Raw genomic sequence first — 16,490 nt, 5'->3', positions numbered from 1 at the left:
TGGATATGGGACGAAAAGAGAGAAGTAGGTGGAGCAGGAGGCTGCTCCCGTTAACGTGGGTGTCCAACTTTCCTGAGTGAGCAAGGAGAGCCGAGCTTGGCAGGTGGCTGGGAGGGCTCCCTGAGCTCGGCGCACCAAACACACAGTCTTCACTGGGCTGCTACACGTGTGTCCAGTGCTTTGTAAAGTCAGCCAGCGGACAGCAAGAGCCTGTGCGCAGTAGGTAGAGGCCAGGTGGGATGGTGGGAAGAGTCAGGACATGGTTCCAGCTCGTGCCCCACCCTGCTGGTCTCAAATGAGGTCCCCAACCCTGTGACTTTCCCATTTCCTCCTGTGTCCAAAGAGGGTGTTGATCTGGAGAGGTGGTCTAGTTAGAGCTGGCCATCCTCTCCTCAAGGGATCTTCCTGCAGAGCCAGCATGCACCTCACACACCCGCCAGCTCCGCACAGCTCCCACCAGCAGATGAGCTTTGCCCAAGGAATTGAAGGGCCCTTCTGTCAGGACAGGGGGCCCTGGCCCTGGCTGCAGAGCCAGGTGGGCTGCTGAAGAGCCTAACATTGCCTCTCGATAGCTTGGTGATTGTGGGCAAGTTGCATTGGCCAACCCTCTGTGCGTGGGTCTCCTCTTCTGTAACTAAGGGGCTTGAGGTCTTGTTTGAAGAATTAATCTGGGCTAGCACCCTATACCTTGCACATAGATACTATTGAAAACCAGCGCGTTAGTATTTCATCTTTGTATTCTGAGCTTCATATGCTTCTCGAGGAAGCTTGTTTTCATGTCTGTCTGTTCTGCCGAGTGAGCTGAAAGTCTCCCCACTCTTCCCACCACCATCTAATTCTTGGGGTGAAGACTGTGAGCTCTTCAGCATTGTCTCCCCTGTATACCCGTCACTCCTGCCAGCTGGGGTCCTGAGCTCCCCTCTGCACTCCATTGCGTGTGGTCCCTGACCTGCAGCTTTCAGGGTCTTTACCCTGACTCCGTAGCTCTGGAGAGTGTGCTGGCCTGTCACTGCCCCACACCTAACCCCACACCACTGCTTAACATGAGAAGATGCCCCAGATGCCTCTTCCCACATGGCCTGACTTCGTGAGCAGCCCCAGGTCTCTGGAAGTCAGTGTTGCTCAGTCTGTCCACTTTGGCGTGGAAGCTTCAGCTTAGAGGCCTCTCCTAGGGGCTGGGCTGAGCTGTGTGAGCGCTGAGGTGCGTGAACCAGCAGCTTACAGCTCCGTGCACTTGTCTCTCCCTCTGTGCCTGCAGTTCATGTTCCACCTTAGAAGGTCTCCGTTCCTGCAAGTGTTTAACAACAGCCCTGACGAGTCGTCCTATTACAGACACCACTTTGCCCGGCAGGACCTGATGCAGTCCCTCATCATGATCCAGCCCGTTCTCTACTCCTACTCCTTCCATGGGCCGCCTGAGGTAGGCGTGTGCACGTGTGTGCAGGTGCACCTGTGTGTGCACGCTCCCATACGTGAGCGCACAGGCTTTCTGGAGACTGGAAATCATCTAATTTTGCTTATGTTTTTTTTTTTCCTGGAAAATTTACTTTTAGATCAGCATTATTTAAGAAAAAAAAAAGAAAAGGTTGAGTTTCTATAGCAGTTAAGCCCTAATTTTGAGTGTTGGAAATAGCCACAAGAAGAAAAGGACATGTAAGGCTATTTGCATACAGTTAAAATGGAGAATTAGGTAATGCAGTGGTCAAGAGTAGACAAAGAAATAAGTAACCCTATATTCACAAAATTTAGCCAACAAACTGTTACCTGAGAAAAATAAAAATAGAAAGTTTTGTAAGTGGTGTTTTCTAAGAAACCTGCAAAAACAGAGAACCATGTAGAAATGGCAGGTCACTATTTACTATACATGAGGACATATTTTCCATTTTTATTTAATGTGTACAGGTTTCTTTTGTTATTTAAGTAGCAAAATGTATAAAAATACATTTCATAATAAACTTGAAGAACTTGTGGTAAGTACTGTTTTCCATATTGGCATCCCTGTTCTCCCCCTTATTTATAGCTGTGGTAGATTTGAGAGGAAATGAATGTTCCCAAGTGATTAAACATATTTTCACAAACACAAAACAGTGTTTGCAGTGATTTCCAGGCCCCAGATGCCAAGATACTGTGCCGCCCCTTCTGCTTGCTAAGGAATGACTTAGAACCACTGAGCTGTGGGTCAGAAGGCGGCAGTGTGGATGAAGAGACATCCCAGTGTTGGGGCCCACTTGTGAGCAGTCACCTCTGTTGGGGATCGAGCCTCGTGAGTGTGAGGCAGTGCTGGCATCTCTGTGGATCGGGCCTCGTGGGGACAGGGCCATTGGGCGTCTCTGTGGATAGGGCCTCGTGGGGACGGGGCCATTGGGCGTCTCTGTGGATAGGGCCTCGTGGGGACGGGGCCATTGGGCGTCCCTGTGGATTGGGCCTCGTGGGGACGGGGCCATTGGGTGTCCCTGTGGATTGGGCCTCTTCAGCACCAAGCCATGCCTGCCATCTCTCTCTGTCTTCAGCCCGTGCTCCTGGACAGCAGCAGTATCCTGGCAGACAGAATTTTGCTGATGGACACCTTCTTCCAGATTGTCATTTACCTTGGTGAGGTAGGAGGAGAGTCTTGTTTTCTTCCTAGTTACTGATTTAGAGCTCTTTTAAAAATGACATCTGAAACAGGAGTTTGAGCTTAGAAAATCCAGAGTTTATTATGGTGAGTACATTGGCTTTCATTCTGTTAATAAAGTCTTGTCAAACACCCTTAGGGTGTTTGTGTATTTAATAAATAATATGTGCTATAAAAGAAATCTTGGAAGGTCCTTTTAAGTCATTGAAAGTACTTTCTGACTTATTAGGAAAAATTACAAAAAAAGTTTGTTCTTCAGTAAACTTTTTGTACCTGCTGCTGGTGTCTCAATTGGAGTGGCACTTGGGGGAGAAGTCTTCTCTGATGATATGAGGTGATCCCAGGAGTGTTGCATTAGGAGGGCTCCGGTGCCCTCAGTGACAGTTCTTTCCTAAGGGGTACTCATGGTCTGTGAACGGAATGATGCCCTTAGAGTGATGATGCATCATCCGGAGGGAAGAGAAAAACAAAAGCCTTTTAGTTGAGTGTTATGCTTGTTCTTGTTCTGTATCCCGTCCATTGCTTTGGGGATTGATTTGGCTTTCTAGTGCCTGAACATTAGAACTGACTTCAAGGGCCCAGCGTGGTGGCCTAGTGAGTCCACACCTTGTATGTGTCGGGATCCCATATGGGCACCAGTTCTAATCCTGGCAGCCCCACTTCCCATCCAGCTCACTGCTTGTGGCCTGGAAAGGCAGTTGAGGATGGGCTAAAGCCTTGGGACCCTGCACCCATATGGGAGACCCAGAAGAGATCCTTTCTCCTGGCTTCGGTTCAGCTCAGCTTTGGCCCTTATGGCCACTTGGGGAAGTGAATCAATGGATGGAAGATCTTCCTCTCTGTTTCTCCGCCTCTCTGTAAATCCAACTTTCCAATAAAAATAAATCATTAAAAAAAGAAGAACTGATTTCAAATGTCCTGACAAAATGCTGCTGTGTGTCAGAATTTACCCCTAAATGTTAGGTAGTAGTGGTGCCAACCACTTGCCCCCAGTGCTAGACTGTTGGGAAGGGCGGGCCGAGAGCCCTGCGCCAACCAGCTGCCATTCCCACTTGTTTCTTGGATGGCAGTGCTGACGACATTAGCTTGCTTTGCCTTCAGCACACCTCCTGTTGACAGCTCTGGCTATTCATTCTCATGCACTCACACATCTGCTAAGTACCTAGTGCAGGTAAGGGGTTCTGAAGCAGAAAAAATACTCAGAAAAGGCAACTGGCAACTCAGAAAGGGAAAGCTGGCCACAGGAGGAGCATCTAAAGAGATGTAGTGTTGCAGAAACTCCATGGACAGCTGAAAGCAGAAGATAATTATTTCAGTGAAAAATGTTTTTTGAAGTTCATGCATAGTTCTTGTATAATTTACATTTCTTCTGAACCTTTTTGAAGACCACATGCAGGGAATATAAAAAAGTTTTGCACTGAAATAAGCTTGCTGTTACTTGCATTTTGTACAAGCCTTTTGAATGTGTGTGTGTGTGTGTGTGTGTGTGTGTATGTGTGTCAGTCGTGTTGTTAGAACACACTAGTATGTCAGTTTCCCATTTTCCCTCTCCCTTGCCCTTTGGTAGTATTGCTGACATCACATGTAAATACACTGCAATTTCATTACAAATACACAAAAATCGGTTAATGAATATCTCTTGGTCTCCTGTGTGTGTAAGATATTTCCTGGAGCAGTTGTTGAGGAATGAGGTATAAAATGTTTTAGTCTAATTGGAAAGAAAAGCATTGTATACATTCCACATTTTACTCCATTGCCTCTTCCTCATAGCCTAATTCATGTGTTGATCTATGTGGTTTTTTTTATCTCCTCTGCCAAGAGAATCCCATCTCAGGGTTCAGTGGGAGGAGCCAGCAGCTCTGGGTGTGGGGTGTAATGTGTGCACTGTTAGCAGAGAGAAGGCAGGGGTTCCCATCAGGGTGCTGGTGAAACCCCTGGCTGTAAGGGGTGGGGCAAGAGACTAGACTGATGGGGAGCAGTGGAAGCAGGAAGGCCATGAGTCCTCGGGCTGACTGATCCGGGAGCTTAATACCTTGGTCCATACAGGTAGGCAGGCAACAGCAGGTGCGAATGATGGATGAGCCATGCAGGTGATGTGTCCTAGGTGCACTGTCATTGCCAGGTCCAGCTGCTCCTCCTAGTCAGTTCTGCTTTGCTTCCCTTGGCCATGGGTCACTTCTGGTGGGAGACTTCCTCACTGGAAATGGTGGCTCTGGGGGCTATGTCGTTGCAGCATTCCCCCAGCAGTTTTGGTGGTTTTCTGTTGATGTAGACTGTGGCCCAGTGGCGGAAAGCTGGATACCAGGACATGCCAGAGTACGAAAGCTTCAGGCACCTGCTGCAGGCTCCCCTGGATGATGCCCAGGAAATCCTTCAGGCGCGCTTCCCCATGCCGCGCTACATCAATACGGAGCACGGCGGCAGTCAGGTGAGTGAGCTGCCCGGCTCTGACAGCCTGTGCCTCACCGTCTGTTAGTGGAGCTACGGAGCCGGCCAGGTAGCTACTGTTTTATGTAGTGAGGTAAGCTGGCATTTTTAGAAGCAGAAAATTGCCAACATAAAGTATTTATTTCATGTTTTGTGATCTTTCACAAAATGGCAAGAGAGTAGGCTTCCCCAAAGAAATAGCTTCCTGTGCCTTAAACAAAATTTCCAACTTAACCAAAGAAATGTAAAGACTTTGTGTTTTTTCCTACTGTGCTGAATTAATGCCTTTAATGTTGAATTTTTTTTTAAAGGCTCGATTTCTTCTATCCAAAGTGAACCCATCTCAGACACACAATAACCTGTTTGCCTGGGGCCAGGTAAGAACTTGATCAGTGTTTGGGGAGGAAACCAGGCTATTGGAGCTTGAAACTTGCTTGAAAAATTGTAACAGTTGCATCTCTCTGAGCCCATGGATAGAAAAATTTGAATATTTTCTGGGAATGCAGTAGAGGGTGGACTTCAGTAACAGTAGAGCAAAGTGGGGAGAGGGCTGCTTGGGTGTGTCCTCTCCCACGGGACCCAGAGTAAGGTGCTAGCATCAGAACAGACACTGCAAGCACAGCTGCTTTCCCAGTGCCACTGTCCAGTGTCGGACAGACACTGTGTGGTAATCCCCGTGCTGCAGTCCTCCTGGACGTGGAGGTGAAACCCCTAGTCCTCCCGGGACATGGAGGTACAACCCCAAGCCTTCCTGGTTGTGCCGCTTTGCCAAGCTGTTGCATGGTCTGCCCGGCCTCCTCCTCCTTTTCAGTCTCTTATTCCTCCTCCTCCCTTCTTTTGAGTCTGCTGGTGCCAGCATTTGTGTCTGAATCTCTCATTCTGTGTTCTTATAATGTTTTTTAAAATTAAACATTGTTTTTGCAGAAGAAGTAAATCTACATTCAGTTGTAAGAAATAATATAGACTCCTATACTCCTTACTTATTTTCCACTCAAGGTAACTTGGAAACTGATATAGTATCACAAACAGGAGACTGACATTGATGCAGTCAGGATGTGTGCAATGTTTTCATCACTGCCAGCATCTCTCCTGGTGCCCTTTTGTTTTGTGTTGTGTTGTTCTAATTTCATTTTATATGAAGAGCAAAGAGACAGAGTATCTTGCATTGTTAGTTTACTGCCTAAGTGCCCACACCAGCCAATGCTGGGCCAGGCTAAAGACAGGGGCTGGGCATTCAATTTCAGGCTCACACATGGGTGACAGGAACCCAAGTACTTAGGAAATGTCAGCTGTCTCCCAAAACACACACCAGCAGGCAGCTGCAGCAAAGAGAAGTGGTCAGGACTCCCTCCCAGCAAGCACTCTGCTATGATGCGTGGGGGTCCCAAACAGGCTGACCCAAATGCCTGCTCTCATCAATTGCCCTTGTGTGTGTGTTTAAGATTTATTTGTTTGTTTTATTTGAAGGGCGGAATGACAAAGTAAACAGGAAAACAGAGTCCCACTAGTTCACTTACAAATGCTTGCAACAGCCAAGTCTAGGTCAAGCTGAAGCTAGGAGTCAGGAACTCCTTCCTGGGCCCCACCATGGTGAGCAGGGGCCCAGGGCCTGAGCTGTCTTCCACTGCCTTCCCAGGTACATTGGCAGGAAGCGAGGTTGGAAGTGGAGTAGCCAGACTTGAATTCATATTAGATGAACTTTTTGGATGCTTTGTGTTTTTGAGAAATTTGCTCCATTTTATTAAACTATCAAATAAATATGCAAAATTGCTTGTACTACTCCATTATCATCCATTAGGTCTTCATAGAGTCTATCTCCTTGCTGATATTGATCCAAGTGTCAGTCCTAACTGAGTTTTGGTAATTTGATTGATCCTCTTAGAGAACCAGCTCCTCATTTTATTGACTTTCCTGTATTTTCATTTTTAATTCTGTTGATTTTGTGTAGTCATTAATTTCCATTCTTGATTTTGCTTTAGGTTTGTTTGTTTTTTTTTTACTCTTTTTCTAGATTTTTGTTTTGTTTTCTTTATTTGAAACGCAGAGTCGTAGAGAAAGAACGGGAGACACAAGAAAGATAATCTTCCATCCATCTTCACTCCCCAAATAGCCATAATGGCCATGGCTGGGGACAGGCTGGAGCCAGGAGCCTGGAGCTTCTTCTAGGTCTCCCATGCAGGTCGAAGGTCCCAAGGCTTTGGGCCATCATCTGCTGCTTTCCCAGGTCACAAGCATGGAGCTGGATGGGAAGTGGAGCAGCCACTACTCAAACTGGTGCCCCTTTGGGATGCTGGCACCGTAAGTGGAGGCTTAGTGTGCTGTGCCACAGCACCAGCCCCTCCTCTGTTCTAATGCAGATGTATACTGCTCTTTTCCTGCGAGCATGTTGTTTTGTTTGCATGTATTTGCGCAGGTTGTTATTTGTCCTTTTGATTTCAGTGTGGCTGAAGAACGTACTTTGTATGATTTCAGTTACTGTAAATTTGTTGGGGTTTGTCTGATGGCCCAGGATGTGGTTGGTTTTGGCATATATTTCATGGTCACTTGAAAAAAAGGTGTGTTCTATGGATGTTGGATAGTGTCCCACAAATGTCTGTTGGATCTGCTCGCAGATGGCAGTATCTGATTCTTCCTGTGTCCTTGCTGATTGTCTAGTTCTGTTCGTTCTTGAGTTGGAATACTGAAGTTCTGTCAGCCTTTTTTTTTCACAAGTTTTGTAGCTCAGTTTAGACATATGCATGGCCGACTGCTGTGTCTTCATGCTGGACTGATCTTTTAATCATCATATTTAAGGCCCCTCTCTTGTCTATGACAATTTTTCTTTTACTGTATCTGATATTAATACAGCCACTCCTTCCCCTTGATGAGTAGTTATATGATACTATCATCTGTTGCTTAACGAAGGTTAAGTGTTCTGAAAAGCGCAGTTTTTTATAGGCAGTTAAAACGCAGTTTTTTCTTTTGGTGAAATAGAGTGTATTTCCACAAGCTTAGATGGCATAGCCTAAGTATACAGGCTGTATGTTGTAAAAATATATTTGAAAGAGCCCAGCGTGGTAGCCTAGTGGCTAAAGTCCTTGCCTTGCACATGCCAAGATCCCATATGGGTGCTAGTTCTAATCCCAGTGGCCCTGCTTCCCATCCAGCTCCCTGCCTGTGGCCTGGGAAAGCAGTCGAGGACGGCCCAAAGCCTTGCTGTACCCATGTGGGAGACCTGGAGGAGGCTCCTGGCTCCTGCCTTCAGATCGGCTCAGCTCTGGCCATTACGGTCACTTGGGGAGTGGATAATTGGATGGAAGATCTTCCTCTCTGTCTCTCCTCCTCTCTGTATATCTGACTTTTCCAATAAAATAAATAAATCTTTAAATATATATATATTTAAAATAGAGAAATTGGGATTTACATTATCACTTAATAAGTATGTGTTTCAAATGTATGTGAGCGTACCTTTGGAAAATTGAATTATAAAATCTTTTCTTGATGCCAAAGTGCTTGAGGTTTATGCATCGTGTTTTCTTACTGTGCATATGGAAAATTTACCCCACATGTATTGATTTGCTTTGCAAGGTTGAGGTTTTGTTACAAATAGGTTTCTTTGCAGTTCGATCTTTTCTTGCAACGTGAATAAGATTGTAGGTGTTTTCTGATATTGCAGTTACCCATTGGTTTTGTGGAGATGCTGACTGCCTCACATACCCACCGGTCTGTGAATCCACACTTGTCACGTGGCTGCTAATCGTGGATGCCTGCGTGCTGGCAAAGGGTGGGGCGAGTGAGAGGATGGTGCAGGGGCTTCAGGAGGCTCCTTGTCACAGAGCTAGCTCTGGATGAGCTGTCAGGACCATAGAGAAGGGTTGCAGTTGAAAGGCAGGTGCTCAGACCTTGCCAGCAGCGTGGCTTGATCTTAATGCATCAGGAGGCCAGTTTCTGTTAACAAACCAGGGGAGAGCCAGGGAAGAGGGACAGCAGCGAGTGTCCAGGGCAGCCCTGTCAGTGGTGTGTGGCAGAGAAGCCTTCTCACTGCAGTTCCAGCCAGTAACCCTTTCTCTTGATGTTTCAGGAAACCGGCGCACCCATCCTCACTGATGACGTCAGCTTGCAGGTGTTCATGGATCACCTGAAGAAGCTGGCTGTGTCCAGTGCCGCTTGAGCCGAATGGGAACGGGAAGGGAGGATGTTCACAGTTGTCTGGGAAGGCTTAATGACATTCCTTTCACTTTCCTGGTGGGTTTTAGTAGGTCATGAAAGGGAATTCTGAATGCAACCCGAGATGATAATTTATTTGTATTCCTGATCTCTGCCCTTTTTCCTGCACCATGAGATTATAAGGTCATAACTGGTGGTATGGTACATGTTTATGTTTTTTGGGATCCTAACTTTTATAGTTTATATAAAATCAGAGGTCATGTATTTTGGCAGCTTGTTTACAAGAGAAAAGTTTAATCGTCCTAATGGAAATAAATCTGAAAAAAAAGCACAAATTTGATTTTCTGAGAAGTGTGTTTGTTTTAACTCTTTCATGAAGCATTTCCTGAACTTAATACTCATTTACCACCTACATGTTAAGAAACCCAGGAAATTCAAAACACATGCGAGCGTATTGAGGCAGAGCTGCTGGAGATGCACCGACTCGAGTGCAGTGTGCCCAGCCAGGAAACCTCAGGCGTGGCTGCCAACGTAAGCGGTTCCAGCAGAGTGACACCTGTTGCCCTGGGCATCCCAGTCAGGGATCCGCATGATCCTAAAAAGCACACTCCAAACAAAAGAGATCACCTGATTCTAAGAGTTATTGCAACAGATACCATCAGCCTTGCCTCCCTCATCTACTCTCCTCCTCAGAGAGAACTTTGTTTTCTATTTTTTCTTTTCTTTTTTTAAAAAAAATACTTACTTGTTTTTATTTAAAAGAGATTTACAGAGAGAAGGAGAGAGACAGAAAGAACTTCTGTCTCCTGGTTCTATGGAGTCTGTTCTTTATCTAGAGTTCCCTGATATTTCCTCTTGGTCTTGGGCTTTTGTTTTTGTAGGCTTGTTATATGGCTGTTACCCAGGAATCTTTGGATGCTGAGTTAGTCCCACTCTTCCTTTTATTCCTTAAGGCATATTGTCATCTCGAATGACTTTTCCAAAAAAAGGACCTTGGAGATAATGCACTGGATCTAAGTATATTTATTAACAAGTCCTTTGTCTTCAAACTTAGCAGCTTTGCTAGGTCAAAGTTTAGGCCCCAGATAATTTTCTCCCAAAACTTATTTTTTGTACACTCCACAGCCATTCAGCACTTGCTGTGAATGGAGCAGTGTTCCAGGCACTGGTAATAAAGCCAATAGAAACTTCCTATTCTGGGGTTTATGTTCTCACAAGGAAAAACTGGCAAAAAAAAGTTTGAGGTAAATGGTGTGTCAGAGGTAATATGTGGAGAGGGAAAACTGGGAGCTCATGGACCACGTGTTAGACCATCTGGATGCATTCTGTTGTTGTCTGAAGCTGTATCTGCTAAAAAAAAATAGTGAAAAAAAAACAGCTAAAAAAGATTTAAAAGGGATAAAGAAAGGTGTATGCTGCCCTTTGTCTCTCTGCTCTATGTTATGCCTTTCTCTTCCTGAGTGGGGAACGGTCACATTTTATTTCAAAAAGCTTTTATTTTCTGTGCCTTTGTGTAGAATTAGTTTCATTGTGGCAGCACAATTTTTATTTGAGATCCTTCATGAAGAATACATAAATTGCAACTGGTACCATGGCTCAACAGGCTAATTCTGCATCTTCAAGTGCCGAAATCCCGTATGGGTGCCAGTTCATTACTGGACGCTCCACTTCCTATCCAGCTCCCTGCTTGTGGCCTGGGAAAGCAGTCAAGGACAGCCCAAAGCCTTGCGACTCTGCGCCCACATGGGAGACCCGGAAGAAGCTCCTGGCTCCTGGCTCCTGGCTCCTGGCTTCAGATCAGTGCAGCTCTGGCAGCTGTGGTCACTTGGGGAGTGAATCACCTGATGGAAGATTTTTCTCTCTGTCTCTCCTTCTCTCTGTATATCTGACTTCGCAATAAAAAGAAATGTTTTCTTTTTTAAAAGAAAAAGATGCAGTTTTGCAAAAAGGTAGCATTTTATGTTCCCACTAGTGAGTGTCTGTAGTTCCTCCAAATTCTTACAACTCCTGATGTTCCTAAGCCAAATTTAGCCATCCCAACAGGCATGTAGTTGTTTCACATTATAAAATGCTAAAATGCAGATTTTTTAAAGATTTGCTTTATTTGAAGGGAAGAATGACAGAAAGATTTTCTAACTAAGGTCTGCTCTCCAAACATCCACAATAGCCAGGGCTGGGCCCGCCCCAAGGTAGGAGCCCTGAGCTCCATCCAGGTCCCTGACATGAGTGCCCGGGCCCAAGCACTTGTTTTATTGTACGCTGCCTTTGCAGGTGCATCAGCAGGAAGGTGGCCCAGAAACAGAGCAGCAGGAACCAGAACTGGCCCTCTTATGGGACGCCAGCATTGTAGGCAACATAACACAGGTCCCAAAATACAGAAGTTACATTTGGTGATAAATCAGGCCCCTGTGTTTATTGGCCATATGTCTAGCTTTCATTCCATCCAAACGTGCTATTTTTCAGTTGGGTTGCCTTTTTCTAATCCAATTGTAAGAAGGCCTCCTATATCCTGGATGTATGTATATTTTGCATATGCTATGGTTTGTCTTTTCCTTGGCTGTGACTACAAAGGGGTAAAGTTTCATTTTTCAAAACACGCCATCAATTTTTTGCTTTCTGTATTGTTAGGAATCTGTGCTTACCTCACAATGACAAAGATTTTCTGCTATGTTTTCTTCCTAGTTGATATCTTCAGCTTTTCTATTTGAAGTCAGTGGTCCATTTAGGGTTCGTTTGTGTAGGTGTGGACTTCTGTAGGGCTGAAGATAGTTTTTTTTTTTTTAATAGTTTGAGCCACGGGGGAGGGAGGCAGTGTCAGTGATGTCAGATGCTTCAGAGATGCAGAACCATGTGTAGGAGGAGGAGCTGAAAGGTGGGCGGGCCCACGGGTGGAAGGATCCACGTCAGTCAGGAGAAATGGGCGGGCACAGGAGTTAGGTATCAATGATGGAGGCAAAGCAAAGGGACCCAGACCACGCGGGAAGGACTGCTGGTAACCTGGGGGGAATCCAATATCCACTCAGATTTGAGCCCAGGAAGGAAAAAAGGGCAGAAGGAACGTTGAGGTTTAGATCTGAGAGCCGCCAAAAGGAGACGGAGTTGACCTTTTCAAACCCCATCTGAGCTTCGTTAAGCTGGCATAATCATTTCCCAAATGATAAGTGTGCCCAGAGAAGCTGTCATCTGGTGCCCATCACGTGGTAGGCAGGGTCTCCCTACCCACGTTAGCTTCCCTGGAGCCAGGGACTGCGACGTTTGGAACTACACTTCCCAAGATGCATCGGTGGCCGGCTTCCCGTTGGTGGCTGAGACGCGCTATCCGGTAGTCCCTCCTTTTGCCGGGTCCTAGGAGGACCCAGGCCTTCCACCGGGGCGACATGCAACCCAAGCTGGCGGCGTTATGGTACCGGCGGATGTCTGTGGTCTACGCGGTGGGCGCCTGGACCGTGCTGGGCTCGGTGTATTTGCTCAACCGCAAGAGGAAGTTAGCAGGTAGGGCTCTCCGCCGGCACCTGCCCTTGGACCCGCTCTGGTACAGGTGGTGGGGAGGCTTCTTGTGGGCCCTAAACCTCACGGTAATTCTGCAGAGCCGTCAGTGGCCAGGTCAGACCTGAGCCAAGCCGGGACGGGCTGAAAGCTGGAGTCCTGTGGAGAGGGCAGGGACCGTGGGCGCCGCCTCTCACCTCCGAATGCTGGAGCCCGGAGCGAGCGGGGAATCACACCTGGGCATCTCACCCGCTCAGCTGCACGCGTGCCCTCCCACGCCGAATCCGGTTCAAGAACCCTTGTTGCAAGCAAAAGCTTACAGGACTTTCAGCAGCGAAGAAGTAGGAAAATCTTCCTGTCTTTTGGAACTCTGTAGAAACAAGGAGTTGAGTGGGTGTTATGAATGTATGGAAAACATCTTAATACCACAGTGGTTATGTTTTTTTTTTTTAAATCTTTAATTTTCTGTAATAAATCCGTTCTTTTTTTTTTTTTTCTTTCTAAGATGATAAAGTGGAACAAAAGGAGGTCCCAGCACCAGAAGCTTCCTCTCCAACAAGTGAAATCTTGGAGCCTCCTAAAGGGTTTTACGTGGAAACGACTATCACCTTTCGGGAAGATTTTGTTCCAATCACTGAAAAAATCCTCAATTATTGGAAATCATGGACTGGTGGCCGTGGCCCAGGGTCATGACCCGCTGTTGGACTCTGAAAAGCAGAACTTGGGTTCAGCGTTGAATCTTGATAAATGGTTTGATTTCCATTTTGTTTGTGTAAAGCACCCACTGTAATTTTTCTGTAAAAATTATAATTACTCATTGGGTGCCATGGGTGTTCCCTCGAGAGACTGGACAGGGAGGGTTCCTCTGTATGCGCTAGAGTGGGAGGCTGACATGCAACTGCACACTAAGCCTCCATTGGCCAGTTTTCGGGAACTGGCGACAGCCGCTCTGTGCTTGCATTAGACCCCATCTTAGTGAGCCCGTTAAGGTTAGAGGCAGCACATTTCCATGCTGCACTCGGGATGTACAGCTGCAATCTGGGTCCTGCATAAGAGGGTTCCATATGAGGTCGTGACTCCTGAATTGTACCGATGTGGTCTGTTCTTCGGGACCAGAGCAGACACTCCATGTTTCTCCAGCGGGTTTGGATGGCAGGCCGCCTGTGGGTGCTGGGAGTGCTGAGTCAGGACAACCGTGTAACTGCCTCACAGTCTCTGGGCTGGTCATCCCGGCTTGCAGGCAGCAGACTCACCAGGTGAGCTTGCTTCGAAAGGGGATCCTTACGAGCAGGGTGTTGCAGCAGCTCAGGATGAAGGCTCAGCGTGGTGGGCTTTGCACACGGCCTGCTATTAGGAACCACAATGTGAATACCACGCAGAGCCTGCCTGGCTGGCCTGCCTGGCTGGCCTGCCGCTCTTCAGCTGGTTTTCCTCCCTTTCTGTAGCTCCTACACACAGCCTACTCCTTCACAGCTATGAATGCAAAGCTCATCTGCCTCTGCTCTCCCCAGCACAGTGTTGGCCAGATACAGACTGCCTCACCTCGGCATTTGCTAGTGGGTGCTGTAGCCTGGCTAGGCCAGGCCCACGCCCAATTCCAGTTCACATTGGTGGGGCTACAGCCTAGCCCAGCTGTGCCAGCCCCTAGTCCTGCCCTCATGTGGACTGGCTGATATTGTGTCCTGATTCAGCCTGACCCACACTCCATTCTGGCACTTGGAATTGCCAGTTGGTGATATGGACTGACCCAGCCTGGCCTGCTCCCGACCTGTGCCAAATGTATGCCAGTGGGTACTGTATTTTGGCTTGGTCTGGGCTGCTCTCTGTCTTGGCTCTTGTACTCACCTGCAGGGAGTGTGTCCCCAGAGAAGAGTTCCCCAGGCTCCTCCATCCAGATCTCTCCCAGTGCCAGATCTCGCACACCGGTGGGTCCATGAGCCAGCCCTACTTAGTCCACCACCTGTCCCACAGGAACAGTGGTCTTTCCTAACCGGCCCTCACCCATTTCAGTTCTTGTTGGGTACTACAGCCCAGCCAAGCCTGGTCCATACCCAGACACAGCTTACGCATGGCTCAGCAGAGGCAGAGACCTAGCCTAGGCCGTCCTACACCCACCCTGGGTATTTTTTTTTTAATTTAAGATTTATTTATTTTGAGGGCCCAGCACAATAGCGTAGCGGTTAAAGTCCTCGCCTTTAACGCACTGGGATTCCATATGGGCATTGGTTCTAATCCCAGCAGCCCCACTTCCCATCCAGCTCCCTGCTTGTGGCCTGGGGAAGCAGTCGAGGACGGCCCAAGGCCTTGGACCCTGCACCCGCATGGGAGACCCAGAAGAGGCTCCTGGCTCCTGGCTTAGGATTGGCTTAGCTCCAGCCGTTGTGGCCGCTTGGGGAGTGAATCAGCAGATGGAAGATCTTCCTCACTGCCTCTCCTTCTCTGTATACCTGCCTTTCCAATAAAAATAAATCTTAAAAAAAAAAAATCCCTGAAAGTGGTTGCTGAGGAAGGAGGAAAATGCATTTCAGTTCATAGTTGTGGGAGTCCACAGCCCAAGGTGGGGCAGCTCCATTGGTGTGGTGTCTGATGAGGATGGTGGAGAGTGGGATATCACGTGGTGATGGTGGGGGAGGAGGTCAGAGAGACAGAAACTAGCCAGCCCTCTCACCTCCGATGGGTCATAAACCCAGTAAGCCATCACCCATAAATGCAAGACTGTGGGGACCAACCCCTCAGGACGGAGGCCCCTGGGGGACATGCAGACCACTCCACAGACCACAGCACTGCTCTTGCTGCTGTCTTTTTTCTCAGCTGATACTTGGTCAGTCAGGACCCTGTTACTCTAGACCTCTCCTTCACTCTCCCATCACAGGCCCCATCATTTCCAGTCAAGTACTGGCAAGCATCCCTGCAGAATGGGGGTAAGTGCTGAGAACTGCATCATGGGGTCTTTCTCTACACTGCCTTATACTTCCTTAAGTATGCATTTGGACGCAAACCTATACAGCAGGTTACTAAACTGAATATATATGTATATGCATGAGAGCTACTTATTTTTATTTGAAAGGCAGATCTACAGAGAGGAGAGACAGTCTTCCATCCACTGATTCATTCTCCAAATGGGCAAAACAGCTGGAGCTGGGCTGGTCTGAAGTCAGGAACCTGGAGTTCCCTGCAGGTCTGAGCACTAAAGCTATCTTCTGCCGCTTCCCCAGCCATGAGCAGAGAGCTGGACTGGAAGAGGAGCAGCCAGGACATGAACTGGTGCCCACATGGCACCACAGGCAGAAATTTAACCTACTACCTCATGTCACTGGCCTCACTAAACTGAGTGTTACAGGCAATTATAACACAATGGCGTTTGAAAAGGTATATTCATATATTTGTGCATTGTGTGATCTATATCTTTCATGCATAGACAGAGACTGAGAGCTCCCACATGCTGGTTCAGTCCTTAGGTGCCCACGTGGCCCTGGGCCGGGCAGAGCCCGAGCAGCGGGAACTCAGCCATCTGGGTTTATTTTCATGAGAAAGACATCAGATTTATGGAGAGAAGGAGAGACAAAGATTTTTCATCTGCTGGTTCACTCTCCAAATGGTTGCAATGGCTGGAGCTGAGTCCATCCAAAGCCAGGAGCCAGGAGCTTCTTCCTAGTCTCTCATGTGGGTGTAGGGTCCCAAAGTTTTGGACCATCCTCGACTGCTTTCCCAGGCCACAAGCAGGGAGCTGGATGGGAAGTGGAGCAGCCAGGATACAAACCAGCACCCGCGTGGGATTCCAGCGCTCGCAGGGTGAGGATTTAGCCATAGAGTCTGG

The 16,490-nt window shown here is 47.5% G+C and overlaps 1 protein-coding gene and 1 long non-coding RNA gene across 2 annotated transcripts in view; both read left to right on the top strand.

Moving 5' to 3' along the window:
- SEC23B (SEC23 homolog B, COPII coat complex component) overlaps nt 1–9,803 on the top strand; it is a 29,141-nt gene extending 19,338 nt beyond the window's left edge. Inside the window, exons 16-20 of the mRNA XM_040981794.1 lie at nt 1,259–1,420; nt 2,511–2,597; nt 4,887–5,042; nt 5,353–5,418; nt 9,102–9,803. Coding sequence (XP_040837728.1) covers nt 1,259–1,420; nt 2,511–2,597; nt 4,887–5,042; nt 5,353–5,418; nt 9,102–9,191 — 561 coding nt within the window. The 3' untranslated portion in view covers nt 9,192–9,803. The remainder of the gene's footprint in view (nt 1–1,258; nt 1,421–2,510; nt 2,598–4,886; nt 5,043–5,352; nt 5,419–9,101) is intronic.
- Nucleotides 9,804–12,535: 2,732 nt separating this feature from the next.
- On the top strand, nt 12,536–13,439 carry LOC121157162. The gene is made up of 2 exons (XR_005883989.1): nt 12,536–12,679; nt 13,179–13,439. It is a non-coding gene; the product is annotated as an uncharacterized LOC121157162 (long non-coding RNA).
- Nucleotides 13,440–16,490: the final 3,051 nt, after the last annotated feature.

This window comes from Ochotona curzoniae, unplaced genomic scaffold (genome assembly GCF_017591425.1).
Source record: "Ochotona curzoniae isolate NIBS_2020 unplaced genomic scaffold, NIBS_Ocur_1.0 contig_3520, whole genome shotgun sequence".
NCBI classification, from domain to species: domain Eukaryota; kingdom Metazoa; phylum Chordata; class Mammalia; order Lagomorpha; family Ochotonidae; genus Ochotona; species Ochotona curzoniae.
Note: the sequence above shows the minus strand (reverse complement) of the source record. Positions and strands in the feature narration are given on the sequence as shown.